A 25,841-nucleotide genomic window follows, 5' to 3' on the forward strand; every position below is an offset into this window, starting at 1 on the left:
AGGCGTCAGTGCAGAAGAAGCGGTAACAAGCTGCATTGATACTTGCATTATATATTTATATAGTTTGACCCCACATATAGCGATGATTCGACTGAGTGATATTGAGTAGGAGTTTATATTTGTGTTCCAATGCGTGAAACCTTTTTAGGCGATTTAGATTCTTCGTTGCTATTGGCCGTGCGCGTCACATTATTCGCTATAATTGACCCTTGGAGTGTGACATTACTGATGTCGCCACAATATTATTTCGCCTGAGATCCGATAAGTGATTGGAAAAGATAATAACATACATACATAAAATCACGCCTCTTTCCCGGAGGGGTAGGCAGAGACTACCTCTTTCCACTTGCCACGATCTCTGCATATTTCCTTTGCTTCATCCACATTCATAACTCTCTTCATGCAAGCTCGGCGGTTTCGGGTACTTTTGACCTGACCCTATGAACAACATTTTATATATATATATATGTTCAACTCACCTGATTAGGCTTCAAAGCGATCCAATTCAACGTGGGCAGCTTGTACTTGGTGTCGACTTTCCTTTTGATCGTCATCGCGTCGTGTTGGTGCGGCGGCGGCATCATGCCGGGTGCGGGGGGCGCGGGCGGCGGGGGGGCGAACGATCCTAGTGGAGGCGGGGGCGGCGCTGCGGGCGGCGCGGGCGCGGGGGGAGGCGGCGGCGGGGGGGCGGGGGCCAGGGACGGGGCGGGGGCCGGCGGGGCGGGGGGCTGCGGAGGGGGGGACGGCGTGTGGTGCCCGTTGGGGAGGCCGTTGCCGTTGGTGGCGCCGTTTCCGTTGCACAACGCGTGTGTGGAGATTGCGCCCACTAGAAAGAATATAAATAGTTTTCTAATTCATTGCGATTGGAATGGTAGTCACGTCTATATCCCTTGCGGGGAAGAGAAGGTCAACAATGCTGGAAGTACTTAAAAAAGGGCATTATCAGTTATTATACCTCTTTAAAATTACAAATGTAAAAATACAAAAATGGACTTTATATAATTGACTGACATATCAATGCATACTCCAAACCGCTGGGTTCGAAATGTCATGTAAATTACTTATAAGGTCTGGTGACAACAAAATTCAAGTCCTAAAAACTAAAAGATTTCTCTCAATTATAAAGGTACTCAGTTCTCATAGTTCAGCACCAGTCTCCACTCAGTCCAGAAAATGAATATAACACTTACTTGAAGCACCTCTGGGCAGTGACTTGGTGAGCGACTCCAACTCCTGAACCTTGGACTCCAACATCGACTGTCGGTTGCGGGAGTCTTGCTGAGCGCGCCGTAACGTCGAAACCTGACCAATACATACTCATAAAGATTTAAAACATAAACATAAAGTGATAAGAAATACTATAAATTAACTTTTTTTTATGTCATAATACATTTGCAACAAAAGACGACCTTATCACCAACAGCGATCTCAGGGTCAGGTCACGAGTACCCAAAACCGCCGAGCTTTCATGAAGAGAGTTATGAATGTGGACGAAGCGAAGGAAGTATGCAGTGATCGTGGCAAGTGGAAAGATGTAGTCTCTGCTGCCTACCCCTCCGGGAAAAAGGCGTCATTTTACCTATACTAATATTATAAAGCTGAAGAGTTTGTTTGAACTACTGGTCCGAATTAAAAAATTATCGAGGAAGGCTATAGGTTATATAAAAACACGCTGCAACTATAACGAGCAAAGAAATAATGGAAATGTGAAATAAAACGGGGAAAATTATTATCATCCTTGAGGTCTTCAATGGTGCCCATAATAACTATTCTATTATTAACTTGGTATTCATATTTTAGTCGATGGGCTAGCAACCTGTCACTATTTGAATCTCAATTCTATCATAAAACCAAACAGCTGAACGTGGCCTATCAGTTTTAACAAGACTGTTAGCTCTGTCTACCCCGCAAGGGATATAGACGTGATTATATGTATGAACATGTACGACGGCCTCTGTGGCGCAGCGGTAGTATGCTTGTCTGTGACACCGGAGGTCCCGGGTTCGAATCCCAGCCAGGGCATGATGAGAAAAGAACTTTTTCTGATTGGCCTGGGGGTCTTGGAGGTTTATCTATATAAGTATTTATTATAAAATACAGTAGCCGTTGAGTTAGTCTCTCGTAACACAAGTCTCGAACTTACTTCGAGGCTAACTCAATCTGTGTAATTTGTCCCGTATATATATATATATATATTTTAAAAAATATGTGTAGCATGCGCGCGCGCACCTCCTCGGCGACCTGGCGGCGCGCCTCGGCCAGCTGGTCGCGCTCGCGGCGCGCGGCCGCCAGCTCGGCCTCCAGCGAGCCCAGCTTGGCCATCGCCTCGCGCTCCAGCGCCGCCATCCGCTCGTGCGCCTGCAACACCACATTGCGTTCGTTCATTTGTGACTAAGTTAAAAAAATGGCATCTTTGCTTGGGCGATTAAGAGCGAGTCATAACAGCATCCTGAAAACTGTAGCGAATAGACCGGATGCACCAATAATGGACCACCTTGCGCGGGGGACTATGCCGATAGCTGTATATGGCCAAATATGTAGCCGAGTTTTCAACGGCACCCCGGTGTACAGTTGTTCTTTTTTTATTGGGTACCTTTTAAAATTTCATTTTTGCATATGTTTTACTAACACTGTCTCTAAGATTTCTGTATTACTAACAAAGTGGATCATGATATCTGAATAATAAATAAATTAAAAATTATTAAATTAAATTAGTGCCGTGTAGTTCCCGGAAGCGATATAAAAAAATGGTCCATTCCATCTCTTTTTCATCTATTTCATTCCCATGGATGTCGTTAAAGGCGACTAAGGGATAGGCTTAACTTGGGATTCTTAATTTAGACGTTGGACTAGCAACCTGTCAATTCTCAACTCTATCATTAAGCCTAACAGCCTTTCAAAACTGTTGGATATAGAGAAGTGTTTATATGAATAACTTTTTTGCATTAAACAATATACGTATATGCCGCATGGCTCCCGATAGTTCAGAATAGGTCAACTTAATTTATTGCAAATTTCGTAAGACAAGTCTAATAAGATGTTTGACTAAGACCAGTCATCTATTTTTACAATCACGATCAAGTTTCTCTTTTACTGAGTCGAAGATGATATTTTTTTATGGCCGTCTTGCGAATGATTTTCAGGAAGTCACATCAGAAACCAATATCTACCTTATTGGGTTTCTAAGAAGGCCTGACCTGATAAATTTGTTACAATTTTATGTGCACTAAAATGTATTCTGTCTATAGACATATATGCCGTGTGGTTCCCGGCACCAATAGAAAAAACAATAGGACCACTCCATCTCTTTCCCATGGATGTCGTAAAAGACGACATAGGGATAGGCTTAAATACTTGGGATTCCTGTTTTAGAAAGAGCCCATTAATATAAGCCCATAGCGGCTTACCAACAAACCAAACAGCTTGAAACGTGGCCTTTCAGTCTTTTGATGACTGCTAGCTCTGTCCACCCCGCAAGGGATATAGAAGTGATTAAATGTCATGTCATGTCTATATAGACACAGATTTGATCATAATACTGACATGTCCGAGCTCGTCCTCCAGCTCGTTGACTTTCTCCAGCGCCGCAGTCTTGGTCTCGCTGTCCTCCATCAGCGTGGCGACGTCGAACACATTGTCTAAGTACGCGGAGATTTGCACCTGTCAAACAAAATATATACCTAATCATCAAACAATTTGTAAGTTTCTCGCCTGGAAACTTCTATAATTAAAACCGTTCTTAAAAAAAAAAAAAATTATTTGCCACAATAGAACACAGTTTACAATAAAATTTCCTTATATGACATCTTTCACTGATCTCATAATAAAAACCTGTCACTATTTTGATATCAATTCTATCATGAAGTCATACAGCTGAATGTGGTTGGTCAGTATTTTCGATACTGTTCTGTCTACGCCGTATGGAAAAAAGCCGTGATTATATTATGGTCCGAATACGGTCAACCAATCGCTCTTCTCTGAGTAACGTCCATTAGTTTCATTGTTAACAGATGCGAGAAATAATGAAATCACGAGGGAATCTGCACATTAAGACAATAACAATGGTAAGCTGTTAGATAATGCTATTAGCATTAAGTCCACCTATTATACAAATTCAAATTGTAACAAAAAATAATAAATAAGTGTTAGTACAGTGCCGAGTGGTTCCCGGCACCATTACAAAAAAGAATAGGACCACTCCATCTATTTCCCACGGATGTCGTAAAAGGCGACTAAGGGATAGGCTAGCAACCTGTCACTATTTGAATCTCAATTCTATCACTAAGCCAAACAGCTGAGCGTAGCCTATCAGTCTTTTCATGACTGGTAGCTCTGTCTAGCCCGCTAGGGATAAAGACGTGATCATATGTATGTAATAATAAATAAATAAAAATATTAAGACAAAGATGTGTACACATCATCTTATATGGGTAAATTACCTGTAGATCTTCGCTCTCACAATGCCTCAGTCTCTCGAGGTACTCGTCAAGCTTGAGCGCTGTGAACTCGTATTGAAGGTGAACCCTGAAGTTCATATCTTCAACGGAATGCACGATGATGTTCACGAACTGCATACACGCCACCTGGTGGAGAAAACATTAAAAATATAAATGTAATACTTAATAAATATATACGTGACAAATTACACAGATTGAGTTAGCGTCGAAGTGCACATGCGCTTTGGAAGCGGTAGTAGTTATAATTAGATTTAAGTGATGTGACGTCAATAAGTGATACCTTGTATCCAATTTTGAAAATAAATCTATTCTATTCTATTCTATTCTAGTAAGTTCGAAACTTGTATTACGAGATACTAACCCAAAGATACTATATAATATAAAAAATACTTTTACATAGGTCTTCTTTAAGTAAGATATAGCCGGGAAATACTAAAACAAGTTGATGATGGAACAAAATAAAAAGACACTAAGAACAAAAAAAAAATAGACACTCACCATAAACTCGATGTGGAAGGTGTCATAATTCATGAAGTACTCCATCAGCGTGTGGAACCTCCTCGGCTCCCCCACCACCTCCTTAAAGTTGTCGAACGCGGACAATATGATCTGATGGCCGCCCTTCACCAGGCATATCGCTGCCAGTAGCTCTAGGACCAGGGCTTTTGTTCTTAGGGAATGGTGCACCAGGGATAAGGCAATGCTGTTGATCGCTTCCCGATGTTGGATCACCATGTTGAAGCCGTACTGGACAGAAGAGAAGAATATAAGATGGCAATATAGTAAATAAACATATAGGGGACAAATAACACAGATTGAGTTAGCATCGAAGTTCGAAAGTTCGAAACTGGTGTTACGAGATACTAACTCAACGATACTATATTTTTTTGATAAATACTCATTATTTAATTTATGTTAGTGTTTCGCATCTTTTACCAAACATATTTACATGTTTCTCTGATTTAATAAATGAGAAACAGATTTGTACTGGAGTTTCTCACTTATCTTTACTAGTTTCTCACGTTGCAAAATGTGTATGGGTTCTAACTTGTTATTTATTATATAAATATATGACTTTATTAATGTCACAGGGCTTCGAAAGCTCGAAAGCAATATAGTTTCTCTTACTTGCAAACTTTCTTTACAATGCCTTACTTTTTGATTAATGCGTGTGGGCGCATAAAGGCACGAAGAAAACTTTTTTAAATTCACTCACCTTATTGTTCATAATAGCTCTCATACACATAATGCACACGTGTATATCGTCGGTGGAGGCGCCCATGTTGAGTCTGGCGGCGTGTCTAGTTCTCCGTCTGGCCACGGCGGGGCTGGCAGCACTGTCCTCGGTGTCGGAAGATCTCGCTCGCCTTCTCCATGAGGCGTTTAGGGTAGCAGAGGGGTCTGGTGTTGCGCTGCAGTCGGAAGTCGTTGTGTTCGCAACTGAAAATAAAGAATAAATTGTATTAGTCGGGACTCTTCACTCATCTATCTTTATCTTTCAGAATCAGAATACCTCTAAAAATGGATGAAACATACTTAGCGGAAATAGTTTCAATTAATTTCTCAGTTAAATAATTGTGTGATCCGATATGATATGTACGATTACTGTAAATTTGATATTTTCCGACTAATCTATCACTGTGCACAGCCAAATAACCACGCGTAAAAAACTGAAATTTTAGCATCAGAAATTTAGGAAAGAGCTATGAGAAGATTTTTAAAACAGAATTTTTGAAGAATTTTACAAACGTGATTCTTTTGGCTTCGGCTTATGTATAACTAAGTTTATAATCATAATCATTAGCAATATTTGCAAATACCTTGGTTGATACCATCACTGGACTGGCTCCTGGCAAGCGCTATCCTCTGCTCGTGCCGCATCATGCTCAACCTGAAGCTCAGGTAGTCGATCAGCACGTCCAGACCCTGGTTCTGTTCGTTGAGAAACTCGCGGACCCATCTGTAGGACGTTAACTTTTTTTGTTAGACTATGGGTTGGTTTTAAATGAAATAGCAGAGACAGTGGTAAGTGTAAGTGCAATATCCAAGAAATAGGCGTTATTATGTCTATGTGTGTAGTTATTTGTTTACATTATTAAAAAAGATAAATGATTGTGTTTCTCATAAGTTGAAGTCATCTATACTAATATTATAAAGCTGAAGAGTTTGTTTTGTTTGTTTGTTTGTTTGTTTAAACGCGCTAATCTCAGAAACTACTGAACCGATTTGAATAATTCTTTCACTGTTAGATAGTCTATTTATCGAGGAAGGCTATAGGCTACATTTTATCCCGGATTTCCTACGGGAAACGTCAACAATGCAGGTGAAAGTTGAATGAGTCGGCTATCTGCGAGCTTTCCACGCGAACGCTGCGCAAACCAACAAAGATATAGTAAAACAATGTACTAAAGATGTGAAGTACTCATTTTTTGTCACAAAAAAGTCCGCGAGAGCATATATCTATCTCTTAAGGTTTACTTACAATAACCACTTTTATGTTCATTTTTTAAGATTATTTTTTCATTACAAACATAAGTTATTTTGAAACCAAATTTCTTTAATTCAGTATTAATCCTTATCCAAATAAATATGTTTATTACTTTCGGCTTTTCATGTAGACTAAAATTGCCATTTACAGTATATAAATCAAACGAATAGGTTTTGAGATATAGTCGTTATAAGCAATTTGCAGCGAAACATTTAATCCAAGCGAACCAGCGTTCTTTCTAATACGCGTGACCGCCTACTCCATCTCTTTCCCACGGATGTCGTAAAAGGCGACTAAGGGATTGGCACATAAACTTGGGATTCTTCTTTTAGGCGATGGGCTAGCAACCTGTCACTATTTGAATCTCAATTCTATCATTAAGCTAAACAGCTGAACGTGGCCTATCGGTCTTTGCAAGACTGTTGGCTCTGTCTTCCCCGCCAGGGATATAGACGTGATAATATGTATGTATGTATGTATTTATTGTACAGATATACATATCTTTCTAGCACAGCCGTCTGTCAGGTACAATTTATAGGGAAGTCAAGTCGTGCCTTTGACCACAACCCTGAACTGCGCAAGTCAGATTTTGTACACAAAACGACGTCTGATTCTGATCTCATTTATAGCGAAACTTTAAAATCCATCCATCCTATAAATAATATATATCTATACTAATATTATAAAGCTGAAGAGTTTGTTTGTTTGAACGCGCTAATCTCAGGAACTTCTGATTCGAATTGAAAAATTATTTTTGCGTCAAATATACCATTTATAGAGGAAGGCTTTAGGCTATATAACATCACGCTGCAACTATATCTAAGGAGCAAAGAAATAATGGAAAATGTGAAAAAAACGGGGAAAATTATGCAATGATGCCCATAATAACTATTCCACGCGGACGAAGTCGCGGGTACAGCTAGTTCATTATAATTATAGGAAACACAATTACAGGATGTGAAACGCGAGACAAAAAAAGAAAAACTAAAATGAAAATAAAAAATGCAATAATAACTTTATAAGAGACTAATACTGTGAATAATAACATACATACATACATAAAATAATTATTTAAAAGAAAGAGTGAGAAATTATGAGAAGCATAGGAAAAAAACTGAGAAACAGACAAATTAACATGCAAACTTTTTTTTATATTCGTTTTCTCTGCTTAAATTTAGACTGAAGTGCCTGATATATATAATGTTTTCATTAGCACATAAATATTACGAGATCAATGACTAAAGTGTATTGTTCTCACCCTTAGCTGTAGATTTCTAAGCTCGCTTTACATACCCCGGAGCTTTTAAGGCCGGCTGCCTAGTTAATTTCAATTCACAACAAATATAATATTTAAAAACTTAAAAAAGACAGTGCACTTACTCTATGTGATTGGTTCGCAGGGAGATCTCCAAGTCCCTGAGGACTTGGGTCGATGTGGAATCGCCCACCATTTTTCGTTTCTGTAATGATAAAAAATATCTCATTAGGTAGGTGCCGTGTAGTTCCCGGCAAAAATAGAAAAAAGAATAGGTACTCCATCTCTTTCCCATGGATGCCGTAAAAGGCGACTAAGGGATAGGCTTACAAATTTGGGATTCTTTTTTAGGCGATGGGCTAGCAACCTGTCGCTATTTGAATCTCGATTATATCATTATGCCAAACAGCTGAACATGGTCTTTCAGTCTTTTCAAGACTGTTGGCTCTGTCTACTCTGCAAGGGAAGTAGACGTGATGATATGTATGTATTTATGTATCTCATTAGGTACACCTGGTGTATTTGTTTTAAGTAAGATATTTTATAGTTATGCTGACAGACGTTCTGAGCCAGATAGTCGCCAAGAAACTTGTACACACAGTTAATATAAAACTATATAAAGGAATTCTAAACGCTATAAAGGAAATAATACGATGCTACGGCGGTATTATAAAACCTATTGCAAAATCGACAATTACTTCTTAATGTGTTAATTACGAGGCGCTATTTAATTATCCAAGGTTATTTTACGACGTGACTCATAAAGTGTGACCTGACCTTCCAATTGCGAATAAAAAGGGCTCGATTGCTGGTAATGATAACAAATTGAGACGTAATAATTCTCATCATAATCGAGGTTGCTATCGGTGTGTTTTAATTCGGCAAGGTTATTTTTTTGTGCAGCTTATGGCATTGGTAAAATGAGTGTTGTAAAGTCTAAATATAGCAAAGGGTTAATGGTTACATTTCACTTCACTTTAGTGTGAATGCAGACCATAAACTCAAAGATTTTTTTTCTTTTTTTTTAGTACCCAAAACTGACGAGATTACATGAAGGGAATTGTGATTGTGTATGAAGTGAAAGATATATGCAAAGATGTAATGATGGCAAATGGAAAGATGTCGCTGCCTATCCCTCAGGGAAAGAGGCGAGATTTTGTGTATAAGTATACGTATGATGATAAATATGATGATTACCTTAATGATAAAAACATCTGGCTCGAGCTTGGCACAGGAACCTCGTAATTAATTGTAGTTTAATTTGAACTTAAATCAAAATTTCAGTACACTCTGTACATAAATCTTTTTAAAATTGGCAATCCATAATATATATATATATATATATATATATATATTTTTCTTTTTTCAATATTAAATCTCATAAATATATAAATCTCCCGTGAACAATGTATTCTCCCGTCCACATTCTATTCTAAGTATAATTTAATATTGTGAAGTTGACGTTGTTGATGAAAATGCTGCAGTGCAGTTTGTTACCGCTTCTTCTGCACTGACGCCTTGGAAGCGGCAGTAAACTTAGTTTTTAAGTAATTTATTTGACGTCAACCAAGTTGTTAAACCATACGACAATTATTAAGCGATATAATAATATCCTATAATAATGAATAAAAATTTTGAATTTTGAATTTGAATTTTTTAGAAGATTATTATTTTGAATATAGGTATTTACTGTATACAACTACTTTACCCAAACAAAGTGAGTTGTTTATATTTTTACAACAATTAAAATAATTGTTTTTATCATCTTCAGAATCATACAAGACATAATGATACACGGACACGGAACACTACAGTAGAAAGACTTACAGGAAGCTGACACGCTAATATTAGCTAAGAGTGTATAATTTAAACGCGAGTGAAGTCGGGGCGGGGCGCCTGTATGCCTTTATCCGGTAAACACGTGCAATAAAGACAATAAGAGAATAAAAACATCCGATTACATGTTTTCCTCTATTTATTTATGTACCTCATCTATGCCATTGTACCGGATAACCTGTTTTTACTGAATTTATTATTTAGTCTATTTTCTGCTTCGCCACGGGTAGAATGGGATGAACTGCCTGCGTCTATTATCTCGGACAAGAACTGTGCGCGAAAATTCAAAAGAAGAATAAATGGGTATCTCTCCGATCCCCGATATGGTGAGATGGAAGACCGCAATGCCTAATCCAATATTAAAAAAAAGGGACAACATATGTATTTCGTTCACATTCCTTGATTTGTGGAGCAGATTAAATTAAAATTGAATTATATTTTTGTTTAATTTTTAGTATGTTAGAAATTTTTGTGCATGTCATCTAACATGCTTGCGTGCATGCTTCTTTCCTTAAATCGTCAGCCTTACTGACATATTATCATGTCTGTGTTACACAGGTTTATTTACCTGAAAAAACCTCATACGAACTTCTATAAAACCCACCCAAAATCATTGCAATTTATAACACACTCATTCACACACATAATCACGTCTTTATCCCTAGTGGGTTATACAGAGTCAGCAGTCTTGAAAGACTGACAGGCCACGTTTAGCTTAGGCTTAATGATAGAAGAAATAGTGACAGATTGCTAACACGTCGCCTACATGAAGGATCCCAAGTTGGTAAGCCTATCACTTAGACGCTTTTAACAACACATGTGGGCACGAGATGGAGTGATCCTATTCTTTTTTATTGGTGCCGGGAACCACACGTTACTTGTAATATTTGCTTAATATCTACCTTAATACATATTCTCACGAAACAATCTTAGCTTCTTTCACATCACCATATTCCCCTACCACGCTGCTCCTTATCCTATCATTCAATCCCAATTCTATTCCGATCTCATCTTCTTCTTCCTTCTGACTATAGTCCCGGTTGCATCCTCACCACTCTGGAGAGAAGCCCGGGGTAAGCCTTTGATCATGCATCCTGGATTGAGTGAGTCAGGTTTTTACACGAAGCGCCTCCCGTCTGACCTCCGCATTCCAATCTCATCTATATTTATTTATTTTATTTTTAATTTATGATTATTGTTATTTGCAATTTTATTATCATTTTATATAGATACTAGCTGTCCCGGCAAACGTTGTTTTGCCATATTAATAATTTTATAAGTAATGTCTAGTTAAAAAAATGTTAAGGGTGGACAACCCTTAACACTTAGGGGTATGAAAAATAGATGTTAGCCGATTCTCAGACCTATTGAATATGCAGGCAAAATTTGGTTAAAATCGGTAAAGCCGTTTCGGAGGAGTACGGAGACAAACATTGTGACAAGAGAATTTTATATATAAGATACAATCTTATTTTATTTTAAACATTTTTGTAACTATGGATCTCTGTGTCTGCAATAAAGATATATTATTATTATACTAATATTATAAAGCTGAGGGGTTTGTTTGTTTGAACGCGCTAATCTCAAGAACTACTGGTTCGAATTGAAAAATAATTTTTGCGTTGAATAGACCATCCATCGAGGAAGGCTTTAGGCTATATAACATAACGCTGCAACTATTAGGAGCAAAGAAATAATGGAAAAAGTGCAAAAAAACGGGGTGAATTATTCATCCTTAAGGGCTTCAATGATGCCCAAAATAACTATTCCACGCCGACGTAATCGCGGGCACAGCTAGTATTTACATACAACTAAAAAATGTAACATCCTCCAACACGAGAAACTAGAGCGAGACAGACAAATGAATCCGCCCACAGCTTCAATTTCATCAGTAATTACAGGTGGGCGGTAATCGTCAGTTATGTGGTTACTGCATTCGTCACTAACACACCTCGGGCCGATTACCATCTCAAATGGACATGTCATTACTATTAAGATGATGAATACGCTATTAAATCAAGTAACTTTTAACTTATTTAAATAGAAAAATACATAAAAAACTCGTATCAATAAAGTATGACTTAAGTTTAATCTATGATATGTGTAATATATGGTACCCGGCAGTAAAGAAAAGGACCACTTCAAAACTTCCCATGGATGTCAAAGGCGACTAAGGGATAGGCTAATAACTGCTGGCAATCTGTCACTATTTTAATCTCAATTCCATTGAAAAGCCATACAGCTGAACGTGGCCTTTCGGTTTTTTCGAGACTGATGGTTCTGTCTACCCCGCAAGGGATATAGACGTGATAATATGTATGTATATGTAATATAGTCGAAGAACGAAATTCATTCAGCTGCAGCTGTCTCAGATTATATCGCAGCTTCCGTTCGAAGTTAGTTTAAAACCAAACAACAAAATTGACTTTCCAAAATTTCCCACCGCTCTGCGGATCATCGACCTATATATTTCTTTTGTTACCATCCCGCGTAGTTTTTGGACAGTATGTGAGTGACGAGCCACCATTTTCCTGTTCAAACAATACTATCCAGCCAGGTTAACGTGTCCCACAAAACGGTACCATAGTTCACAACCTGCGCGCCGCGTGTACCGTTACCATAGACGTCAATGTATTAGACTTTATAAGTGCTTAAAGTTGCACTAACATAAGGAATGATTCTCATTAGAGCGCGGAAGGGATTTGAAATGTTACATAGATTATGTATGTGACGCCAGATAACCTGGGAAGAAGGTTGGGACAAAGAAAGAGGATTGTGTATGAAACAATTTATATTGCACATTGCATTATCCGGGCCGCTCAAAACCACATCGAGATCACTCATCCTACTATCAAAGCTTTAGAAGCAAGTTTAATATTTTTAAAAATCGCTTCCTTATTAAGGATGGAACAAAAATGACAGCTCAAATGCATGATTGGTAGACCTAAACGTCAATGTGTAACGTGTATGTAAAAGCGTGAGACTAAGACATCAGTGCGAGTAACGTAGTACGTGGTCAGAGCACGTAGGTCAAGTTGTACATTCCAGGTAAAAGATATAAGTAACAACCGTACACATCCAATACGAACTGTAAGAAATATCTTGTAGTGTTATCCAAATTCAATTCAAATTCAAAATTTTTATTCATTACTATAGGATACTATATATCGCTTAATAATTGTCAAAACGTATGGTTTAACAACATTGGTTGACGTCAAATAAATTACTTAAAAACTAAGTTTACTGCCGCTTCCAAGGCGTCAGTGCAGAAGAAGCGGTAACAAACTGCAGCATTTTCTTCAACAACGTCAACTTCACAATATTAATTATACTTAGAATAGAATAGAAATAAATATCCCTTCAAGATATTTCTGATCGTGATTGTATAAGAATTATCTTTATATGTGTATGTAAGCCCTTCTGGCAAATAGGCGACCAATACTGGAAGAGTTTCTTCACCTGGTGCACCTTCTCCTTCAAGTAATCATTAGTTTGCCGAAGTACCAGCCCCCTTTTGGGGAGGGTATTCTTTTTCTGTCTCTTAAAGGGATTCTGTGTTCGTTTTGAAGTGCGTTCCGTTCTGTTCGTTGAAGAGGACGATAGCCTCAGGGGGGTTAAATGCTAAGGTAGTTTGTACTTGTAGATTGTAGCTTTTTGGCAAACACGAATATATTAGATATAATAACTTAAATTTGATATTGAAATGTAAAATGACGTGAAAAAGTGTTTGCAACGGTCTATTTTCTGAATAAAAAATTTGATTTTGTAAATGAGAACTAGTTTCAAAAGACACGGAACAAGAGATTCAGTATCCAGTGTGATATTAGTCTCTTTGAGATCTCCGTCCATTTATTAATATTATAAATGTTAATGTACTTTTTTACGATTGTAATTTACACAGGGTTTAACAATACCTTTCTATAGTTAACATTTCGACATCGCAAATCGGGCAGAACTTTAGCGATACAACTGTCGAAATGCGGGCGTGGCAATATGAAAAGCTTTTTCATATTCGCAATGAGTAATTTTTATGAAATGTTATTAATTCGATTCACCATCAACCCTCTTGTGGTTAATAGTCTCGTTTGGTTCCTCACCACATTCGAGGAGCCCGAGGTCCAGCTATGAACTGAGTAAATCTGGTTTCTGATCTGAGTAAAGCGGCTCCCGTCTGACTTCCGGAAACTTTGCAGAAGAAAGGTTAGATTATCATTTAAATAAATATATATATTTCTAAAACCAAGCAAACCAAAAAATATGAAACTGTACCTGAAACTGTTACCAATAACAAAACACCTAACCAAAACAATGAAATTCAGGCATCAAAACTAACAGGGCATTCGCACGCTGCACGTTTGTCCGTACGTACGCATGATCGCATCACAATAGATAGTGATGTAACAGAGTTACTCGATAAGTTCAATCACCGACCTGTATGAGTCATCGCGTGAGATCATATGGTTGCGCGATTCGTCTCGATTCGATTGTGGCACGATTATTGTATCGTTTGGGTAAATATTGACTGCAGGTGCTTCAGACTGCACTAGATATGGTTACATTTTGAAGAAAGCGGAATGTACTATATTGGTAATGATTAATAAACCGAATTTTGTCAATTTTATGGAATTATATGGGTGTGATAACCATGCCCTGAATTGAAATTTGCCCAAGTAGGAACTAGGAATAAACAAACAAGAGATCTATAATTAAAATGTCTACTGAAAGAGATGCTTAAAAGGTATCAAAATATTTTTCGTTCATTTGCCAATCGAATCATCAATCCATCATTTGGATTAACTTGATAAAGCGAATACAATTATATTGTGATATAACACAGAAACATTTCGATTACTACTTATACAAAAATAACAAATCATTCAACATCAGGTGTACTGTAGCTTATACATTTGCCGAAAAGCATTGATCGTTTTTAATTACACTCAACATCAGATTTTTTTGTGGATAACCAAACAGGTTTACTAATGGTTTAGCTATTACTTGCGATTATTTAGCCCAGTCAAAACACGTTGAAGTCGATTGATACAACACTTTTAATCAACTAGAATTAACGTTACTTGTATTACTAACGGGACTATGTCAAAGTTTTATCGAAGTATTAGCGTATGAGAAAAAGAAATTTGGTGTTCGTTATCATCCGTTATGGTACTTACTACTTATGATTTTGGAATTTTGAACATTCGTTTAAACTAACTGTACTTTAAATAATATGTCTTGTCACGTCTCATGAATATTTAATTACCGAAAATGCTGGTGAAGCAGAACGAAACTCGTAATATATTTTATTGGTGTTTTTTCTTCAGGTTTTATTATTTCTTTTTAAGGCCTGAACAGACCTATTCTCAGCTTTTGTCAGTGAGAAAAAATCCTTACGTTTGCCTTGAAATTGTAGATTGTATTTCATAAATCAAATTCAAACTTTGATCAATCTCATATATGTACATATTTTGATCAATACATTCATTTCTACTATTATTTAATTAACCACATGCATCATTTGACCTCACGCTACCCTGGTTATAGATACATACGTATATCACGCCTTTATCCTTATTAACGGGGTGGACAGGGACTACAGGTAGGAAACGACAGAAAGGCGACATTCAGTTGGATGACTTGGATAAAAGTGATATTCAGATATTGACAGGTTGCTTAACCCTAAAATGAGAATCTAAAATGAGAATACCAAGTTCAAGACCATTCCTCATGACTGACTTTCCAATGAGCTCGCAAATGGAAGCACCTGACACACACTATGTTTTTTTTACTACCAGACGAGCATGGAGTCTTGCAATAGGCAGATAAATAAAACTCGGACAATTATAACAGGTACATACATACATACATATGGTCACGTCTATATCACTTGCGGGGTAGACAGAGCCAACAGTCTTGAAAAGACTAAATGGCCACGTTCAGCTATTTGGCTTAACGATAGAATTGGGATGCAACTAGTGACAGGTTGCTAGCCTATCGCCTAAAAAAGAATCCCAACTTTGTAAGCCTATCCCTTAGTCGCCTTTTACGACATCCATGGGAAAGAGATGAAGTGGTCCTATTCTTTTTTGTATTGGTGCCGGGAACCACACGGCACATAATGGGTACCACTAGCTAAATCCAGACATACAGCCACATCTGTACATCACCACGACAGAGATGACAACGATAACCCGTCTCATTACTTCGCAAACGGTGGGCGTGCCTACACGCTTGACCTCTGGTACTAATGAAAATTCACATTCACTGTTCTTACAACCAAGAGTCATGCTCTTAGATGTGAAATCTTTAGGTTCTGTATGGTTGTTTGTATTCGTTTTTCATTTTACCCTTCCTCTTTTTATATTACCTCTTTTCCGAAGTGGTAGGCAGACATTTCAACTTTCCACTTGCTGCCTGCATCCTTATTATTTAACTACATCGCTATCACATTCATAACTCTCTTCATGAGTCTTGACGTGAATTTTTGTCAGGACGGAACCTTGTTGATAAAGGGAAAGTCTAGGTCTTTTCCCTTCTAACGCGACCGTTCAAACCCTCCTTATACACCAACCTGCTATCATTCATCTTCTCCACACGACCATCTACCTTCACAACTATATACTCTTAATAACAAGTAGTTAAGTAACATTATTATAATGGAAAATTAAGTTCAAATATTTACCCGCGGCGGTTAGAAATTATTTAGCCTTGGGCCACCACTGGTGTGGTGTGTTTGGTCAATAAAGAATACTTCAATTCAACATGACGAGACGGTTAAATAAACCAAACGAAAGAGAGAATGCTACTACTTCGCCCACATGATCAATAACATCATTTTGTGGGAGGAGAATTAAATTTCCATAACCAAGGAAAACTAAAAAACGTGGGCGAATCCTCTGTATTGTTAAATTTATGCCAGTTTTTGAAAAATGGTTACATTGGAGGTGGATTTTCTCTTCTGAGACATCTATTACTTTCCTTTCGTTTACTGAAAAGATTATTCATGTCAACTTTACCCAAACGTCACAGCTTTGTACAAAACCTGCTTTATTATTTTTAAAAAGCGCATCCCATTACCTCCAGAGTGATGCGTATGAAATCGGAATTGACGCCAGGAGAAAGAAGATATTATCGTTGAGTATTCCATAATAAAGTCTCACATACATATAATCACGTCTGTATCCCTTGCGGGTAGACAGAAATAACAGTCTTGCAAAGACTGATAGGCCTCGTTCAGCTATTTAGCTTTAAGATAGAATTGAGATTCAAATAGTGACAGGTTGCTAGCCCATCGCCTAAAAAAGAATCCCAAGTATGTAAGCCTATCCCTTAGTCGCCTTTTACGACATCCTTGGGAAAGAGGTGGAGTGGTCTCATTCTTTTTTGTATTGGTGCCGGGAACCACACGGCTCGTAAAAATAAATTGTTAAAAACTTACTCTATGACTTCTGGAGGCCTTTGGGTCGAGGTAGGTCCGCAGCTTGTTGAGGTAGTGGGCCGGGGAGTCCTTCGCCTGCACCATGTCCTGGTCGCAGATGATCTCCCACTTCTTCTCCAGGTCGTAGTTCCGAAGAAGCTTCGCTTTGTCCGGCGGCAAATCCATTGAGGCCTGATGGAGAAAAACAGGTATTAAACACTACTATTAAAAAAAAAAGAGGATAGCACAGCTATTAACGAAATACCAGTAAGGCTTGTGTAGTTTGCTAGAATAACACTAGAACATCCAGAACACATAAATTCATATTCATAAATGTAATCAAATTAATGTGAGAGTAACGGTAATTTTTCCTTCAAAGTCTTGAATGATAATTTAAGTCTTATTATATTTAGAAAGGCAACTTTGTCCGCAGTATAGCTGTATCCATAACAATATATTAAACGCGATCATAAATATCCAAGACCCGTATTTAGAAATTCTGTCTTTTAAAAGTGTTCCCGAACAAATAAGGACAATTTTATAGCTTCCTCGCTGGACATAACGATCGTGGTACATAAGTATCATTAGAATACATTAGTAAGTAACGCATGGTCATATTATATGCGGAGCTTAATCAAGAATACAATAGAATGTTCGTTACCATCATAGACTTCAGAATAATAAAGTCTAGAAGTGATAATTACTGGTAAATGTATTGTCGAAAACTGGGGGTAATCACCGCCATCATTTACCATAACATATTTGACATGTTCACAACTGCGTTGAAAATTGCGTGCGTTGCCATACCGCGACACATCATTCCTATAGATTTAAGATCCATATTTGTAAAGTGACGTCTAAGTCGAAAATGAGAAATGTGAAAATAAAATAGTGTAGTTTATACCACCGTCTAAACATGCGCTTTGGAAGTGGCAGTAGATTTAATTACAAGTTGTGTTTACATTATTAAGTGATGCCTTGGATCCTTTTTTAAATCCTTGATCCTTTGTTTTAATGTGGCATTTCTATTGTCATATTTGATTCCGATTTCTATGGTTGTCGTAGTGATTATTCAAACACTGGAGTCCTGACGCGTATCTGAACAAGAATCGCAGCCTACGCTAGACCAGTTTCCAGCTTGGGCCGTGTACTGATGGCGGTAACGGTACACAAATCTGCCGTCTTGTAACACTGGGCTTCATAGAAGTTCGTGTTTTGTCTTAGAGAAATAATATAAAATCTATTTGTTGTAACATAAGCTCCTTGCAAAACAACCTTCGTGACCTAGGCACATTTATTTATTTTTAAATTCGACTAAGCCTGAAACGTATAACAGGTTTACTTAATGCTAAAATTTAATAATATCAAATGAAATTAATTATAACATGTTGTTACATACGCATACAAATGCTTGTTAGTTAATACCTATGAATTAATTTAACATTAGGTCGTAAAGTTTTAATTACATATATTTTATCTGGTACTGCGCATTACGCCATCATTATACGATATATTTTTATGAATACTTCACTTTATGCTTTAATTTTCACATAAAATGTGAAATGTAATAGTAACTTGCCGACAAGTTAATTTCTAAGCTGGCGGAACTTCTCGTTCAGTCAAGTCCAGCTTATTAAATTGTTGGCGGTTATGAGATTTTACGAGATATTAAATTTGTTGCAGAAAACCCAAGAAAATAATGTTCTTCCATGTTAGTTACATTAAAATGTACATTAAATTACATTAAATTTTGATTTATTATTTATTTATAGCAATTTGAAGCTTTTTTTTTTCATTTCTTTACCCAGATCACAAAAACTCAGCTCTCGCTCATCTCTAGACTATGATAGAATCTTTATTTGCTTTTGATAAGGGTTTACAAAAGGTTTACTTTCCCAGTCGCACCCTTCGCTACTATGCCTCCTGTTATAGGGTCCGCTTTCCGACTTTTGATTTCTACTTCTTCCAGTCTACAGTATAATCAGTTCTTAGACCAGATCACAAAATCTAATAATGGACTAGTGTCGTTACCTGTAGGCACTCATTGGTCATCAAAAGTTCAAATATTCACTCAATCACTTATTAAAGATGCAAGAATGCACAAAAACACGAGTGGGCGCAACCCCCCAATTAGTAATGGTCGATCAGGCAAATCCAATATTTGCAGTTAGCTGTAGGTCGTTAACCTGATGATGAGTAGTTTTTACTTCATACGCATCATGTGGTACATTATAGAGGCTACCGGCGAACTTGATTTGTTAGATTAGAATCACTCATTTCCTTTGTTAATTGGTTTTGTGTGGTAGATATATCCGTACTTACAACCAGATTTATTTTTTATCGTTATATTTCATAAACGTTTTGCAAATCAGGCTTTTTATGTTAATAACATCTAAGAATTTAATTACACGTCTATGATATAGATTGGCATTGTTTTAGACCAGAGTTCTTTACAGAATGACTTACAACATCCTACAGGCGAAAACATTGGTCGTAAGAAGCTGAAAGTTCGCTTATAATGAGTAGGATATATCTTTAAATTCTAATGGAGACGGAAATAAAACGAAATTTAGTTTTTTGCGAGTAAAGTTAAATGTAAAATAACCAAAAATTATTCTCTATTTAAATCACAATATGTATTTTAAAGGTGTTCTCCTGCAATTTAGACCACGCAAGAAGCGCAGGAGTGGGATCACGCCTCAGCGTTATAATTGAGGTGACCATCATGTGCCGATCTATGTTAATGCGGGCTCCATTACAAAGCACTTCTGCGACCTGAATACCACCTTATACATCAACATCATCCTTATTGATATTAACACAAGAACCGTAATTTCAAATGTACTTACTTAGGACATGCAACTTGTTAACACAAAGTTTAATCGGAGACAGTTCAGTAGAAGTATTGGAAGTGTTGATAACATTATCTTGAACGTTAGGTAGAGTTTTCAAGACATTTCTTTCTTTATCAGACAAAAAAAATAGGTATCATTTTAATTAAAATGATAATAAATATATAAATGAGGACACTGATTGACTGACATATCCAAAACTGCTAGGTTTGAAATTTGGCATGTAAATAAGGTCTAGAAAAGAGGATTTTTAACTCTGTTTAGATTAGTTTTAAATAAATGAAGTAATTTAATGCCGGCCAACGTAAGAAAACAACATATTCAAGTCGGTTCCTGCTAACTATAGATGGCAATAGAATTCAAATGGTCTCTTCAGTGTTGTCTGTTCAGTTTTTCTGGACTCGCTATGGTCTTAATTGAGTTTAACTTTTTACGAGCGGAAATTCTTAGACTTGTCAAAGAGAAGAATCTGGTTGAAAAAATCTTTGAGATTCATCATAAAAGGCTTCAGAATAGAAAAATGAAAAAAATAAATTGTGAACAGCTGTTGTGTAAGTTAATTTGCTAATTATGTGGCTTTAGGATTATGATCAGAGGACAGCGCATTATTTATTCCTAAATTGATACAGATTAGTGTCGCATGAGTCAAGTTGAATTTTATCAATGTATCTTCATCTCTTTCATCATTATACTTCACACTTCTTTCTATTAGAACAAGGTTCCTCGTGGCTATAGAGTTAACCCAATTCGTTGAAAACAATAGCGTGACGATCAATTTGCTATTGACATCACCGCTTAATTGCCATTCTGTGCGGATAACTAGTTTGGCCTCAGTCAACAAGGCCATTGAAAATAATATGAAAGGATTTATCATTAATTGTATTAAGGACTAACGACACGGCACAGCTTCGCACAGATAATATTTATACATATAAACCTTCATCTATCTTTTAAAAAAACTGCATCAAAATCTGTAGTGTAGTTTTAAAAATCTAAGCATATATACATTCATACAGAGGGGCATATGCGGGAAGCGACTTTATTTTATACTTTGTAGTGATAGCGACGTTACAGACATTTTATACAATTGGCGATTTGTTGGTTTCATGCTCATTTTTGCAAAAGTTTATATTATTAGTCTTCAAAGTATCACATATTTTACAATGTTTCACAGTGCATTTACAAGGTAGACGAAGCTCTCTGAGCTGAGGGTCCATTTCGTGATATAAAATTTAACCTGATGCGCCACTGATGTCTTCAAATTCTTGCTCATCGTAATTCTGTTCTTCTTGTTAACCATACGTTGTTCACAACACAAGACGATGTGTATGACAAATGGTTTCAGTTTGAGATACGACCCGGAGTCAATTGTTATCAATTCTACTTTGATTGGAAGCGACACGCGATTTGAGAAATTTGAAGAGATTATTTTTACTTGTAAAGTGGAAAGAAAGGACTTTCGTAAAGTTGTGGTGAGTAGAATGATTTTTTTATTTAATTAAATATATAATATTTTTTTTTTTTAATTATTGAGCGATAATTGGAGCGCGTAATTAGATTACAAAGAAGAGCGCACAACACGAGAACTAATCTTTAGATAAATGTAAAAGGGTAAAAAAAGTAAAAATACTTAATGTAACTTTTACAAAAACTCGATTCTTTGGTATTTTGCGCCACTATTGTGCTCCAAATTAGTACTCCAATTCAGTTATCGTGAGAAGTTTTCAACTTAAAATAATTATTAATCAGACAGATAAAAGCGAAAAAAATTACTTACAAATTATCTTGCGGCCTAAATTCAAGATGGACAATATAATTTGTCATCGTCAAGTGACTATGCACGATTCTCATGCATACGTTAACATCTTGGACTTAAAAACTTGTTCATAATTGAATGACTATTCTCATGTTAAAATGTATAAGTGGTGCCCGAATATTGTTTAGTAATTGTACTAATTGGTAAAATTTGGAGTGGGTGATAAGAACTTTATATAGAACTCAAAAAATTCTTATATTTTTAGGAACAAACGATAAATAGAAAAGAGAACGATAACGTTAATAGCACAGACAACAATTTTCTAAAAGATGGCTTGTTATGCAACGGTGAGGCTTTAGACTGTTCCTCGTTACATGCGACGGACAGAAGAAATGTCCAGGTTCCAATGTTCCAATAGAAATAGGAATTATTCAATCAAATTTCCACGACATCTTAAATTCTTGGAAATATTAATATTAATTTACAGCAAGCAACATACATGCCGATCATACAAAAGAGACCACAACTATCACCAGCCTACAGTATTCTCGTACAACCGTGAATAATTATCTACTTTCTAATTTGATATCGATCTACCTCTGTCACAAACACCTAATTACCTGAACATTCATAACACGTATTGGAACATGTTCTATGTGATTAAACATTTCTTTATGAAGACTCCGATTGTTTTTTTTTTTTCAGATGACACCCGGACATTCGTATTTTACGACGACCGGTCAAAGCCTCACCGCCGTACCACAAGCCATCTTCATTTAATTTTATGATCGTATTTACGAGATACGTCGAACTCAAAACATGGTCACAGACACTCGTTTCTCTGATTTAGTTCTGATTTGTTTTGAGATTCACTATAATACAGCACTTGTAACTCGTACCCATCTTTTTATCTTCTAAAGTTATAAAAGAGGTCTATATTGACTGACTGACATCAAAAAAGATCATCACACAGCCCAACCTTGAAATTTGGCATTTAAGTCCTTATGTGTGTCCCTGCTGGAATCCTCTAGATAGATAATTGAAATAAATAAATAGATAATTCAACGATTAACTTATGGATCTAGAATCTAGATCCATCTAGATTATCTATTAAGAGGATCGGTTAAAACCAATCTCGGAAGTTCAAAATTAAATTCTAACAAAAACATAATGTATTACGTCAAATAACCCTCACACATAGCAGCTGAGTCACGGCCAAAGATATTTCTGTTGTAGCGGTGTGAATGAATTCCCGAGTTAATCGAACAAAAACTATATTTAGCGCTAGTGATGCTCTATCTAACATCTTCGACTTATCGAGTTATCGATGAATGTTCAATGAGGTACAAATTGCAGGTCGAGATCCAAGATAGAGGCCCTTCGTCATGATTGTTATCAGGGAGAAGCTTTTCATTCAAGACAGTTTTTATTCCGCAAATTATGGATAGTAAGATACTATATATTGGACATAAGAGATGGAGTAAGCACACTTTTGATTCTAAAAAATCTCTCGGTATTAAAATCTACACATATTACATGTATAGGTAATAAATGATTTTGTTTACAATTGTGATCTTAATATTTGTCCTCCTAACGCCTGTTCACTCTGCGAATAATCCTTAAATTTATGTTACATTCACGCAAACAAGTAAATCGTGTCATCAACGATGATTCACATAACAATGCAATGAGGAAACACGGCACGATCTGAATGATAATTAGACGTCAATAGCTATGTTTCAATGTCAAACAACACTTTGCAATGGCCGAAGTTCGTATTCCACTTGTGTCACGGCCAAATGACCATTCACGGCGACGCCCATTCAGAAAGACTAAACATCCTGTGGCAAAGGGGGTATGAATTGATTGAAAACTGATACAAAAAGGACAATGGATAGTAAAGTAAACAATTTTTTTTTATTCGGGAACGGTATTTTAAAACTAGTTAATATTAGAGATATAGCGCCGAAAGTATTCTTACAAAAACTAGCATATCTGCTATCATAATATGAGAAGAGGCAAGCTATCATATTTCATACACGGTTGATTGCACAAAAGTTATAAATAGCTCGGATTAATTGTATTGTATGTCAAGAACAATAAACTGTATCCTTTAAGTAAACAATAGCTTCTATTTACGACATTCGTCACGGATCATTAAAATATTGATGATGAAATGTGATAGATCATGAGAAAGATCAACGGCGGAAGTCACTTATATATTTGACTTGACACAAATATTAACCTAATGATGTCAAGTACCAATAATTACTACGGTTGGTTGGGAAAGATCTGTCGTGAACCGAAATAAATCAAGCAAGTTCATTCATGAAACAATCGAGTGATAAACATTTAGATTTTATCGATAAAGAATTTAGATAATAGGTAATGAACAGATTTTTTTGGTTATCATATTAGTACTAACAATAGTTAGTTCAATTTCCATATTAAATCACAATTTAAACGCTATACTAGGGTGGTCTAAAAACTTTGGGATTCACGTTAATGTAAAAAAGTGTCAGGCGGTTGTAGTGGGCAGTGCCTATCAAATAAATAATTTAGACCTCAATAGTACGCCACCTCTGATGTTCGACAGCACTCCGATACCTTTTAGTCCGACTGTCAAAGACCTCGGTCTTCTTATTGATTCAAACCTTTGCTGGAACCCATATGTCGTTGAGCTCAGTCGAAAGGTCTACGGATCCCTACATTACCTGCAACGTCTTAAACATTTTCTTCCCGTCAAAACTAAGGTAATGCTGGCACAAACACTTGTTATACCCATTATTGATTATGCTGATGTGTGTTGTTTGGATCTAACTGAAGAACAACTTAATAAGCTTGAACGTCTTCTCAATAACTGCATCAGATTTATTTTCTGTCTTCGTAAGTATGACCATGTCTCTGAATTCCGTTCTCAGCTTAAGTGGCTGCCCATCCGACAACGTAGGAATCTTCATATTCTTTGTCAACTTTATAATATTCTTAATAATCCCCTAGCTCCAGATTATCTTAGATCCGAATTTCAACTTTTAAGTTCCACCCATGAAAGAATCCTACGTTCCTCTAACAGGTTGACCCTTGCAACACCTTTTCACCGTACAGGTTTCTATTCAAATTCTTTCGCTGCTACAGCTGTCAGACTTTGGAATGCACTTCCCGATTCCGTTCAAGCTTCTCTGAGCCGCGCCAGTTTTAAGTCGCACGTGGTCCAGTTGTTTCTGACCCAGTCATGAGAGAGTAAATAATCTCTGTATGTAATCTGCTGCAAATGTATATATGTATATATATATTTATATATGTATGTATGTGTAGTGTAGTTTATGGGTATATATATGTATATATTAAGTATAGGTTTATAGTATAAATGGTATAGTAAGTATGTTTATTATAAATTTTTATTATCACCCACACAAAGGTTCTCTGCTTAACCCAATGGTAGACTGTTAGATAATGCTATTAGCATTAAGTCCGCCTATTGTACTTTACAAATTGTAATTGTTACAATAAAGAATAAATAAATAAAAATAAATAAATAGTTTGAATCGTCTATACAAACTGAACTTGTTGCTGAGCGATGTTAGAAAAGTGTTAGTTATCGATTTAAATAATTTACTAATGCACTTAACTGTGGTGTCTTAGTAATAAGAGTAGAAATTAAAAAGCTGGTTTATTAAATTCAAGAAATTTACAAGATAGATTGATCCACCCAAAAATTACTACTACTGAACCGATTACCATGAAATTTGGTAAGTAGGTAGCTGAAGAACCAAAATAACACAT

The 25,841-nt window shown here is 36.6% G+C and overlaps 1 protein-coding gene across 2 annotated transcripts in view; it reads right to left on the reverse strand.

Annotated features, from left to right (window-relative positions):
- LOC106139859 (formin-like protein) overlaps positions 1 to 25,841 on the reverse strand; it is a 64,649-nt gene that overhangs the window by 8,971 nt on the left and 29,837 nt on the right. For both annotated transcript variants that reach the window (XM_060947197.1, XM_060947198.1), the window contains exons 2-11: positions 17,472 to 17,642; positions 8,326 to 8,405; positions 6,278 to 6,417; positions 5,674 to 5,897; positions 4,956 to 5,204; positions 4,440 to 4,583; positions 3,544 to 3,660; positions 2,230 to 2,358; positions 1,191 to 1,302; positions 480 to 826 (exon numbers count right to left, since the gene is read on the reverse strand). In XM_060947197.1, the coding sequence (XP_060803180.1) occupies positions 480 to 826; positions 1,191 to 1,302; positions 2,230 to 2,358; positions 3,544 to 3,660; positions 4,440 to 4,583; positions 4,956 to 5,204; positions 5,674 to 5,897; positions 6,278 to 6,417; positions 8,326 to 8,405; positions 17,472 to 17,642 (1,713 nt within the window). The remainder of the gene's footprint in view (positions 1 to 479; positions 827 to 1,190; positions 1,303 to 2,229; positions 2,359 to 3,543; positions 3,661 to 4,439; positions 4,584 to 4,955; positions 5,205 to 5,673; positions 5,898 to 6,277; positions 6,418 to 8,325; positions 8,406 to 17,471; positions 17,643 to 25,841) is intronic.

The sequence above is a fragment of the Amyelois transitella genome, chromosome 13, assembly GCF_032362555.1.
Source record: "Amyelois transitella isolate CPQ chromosome 13, ilAmyTran1.1, whole genome shotgun sequence".
NCBI classification, from domain to species: domain Eukaryota; kingdom Metazoa; phylum Arthropoda; class Insecta; order Lepidoptera; family Pyralidae; genus Amyelois; species Amyelois transitella.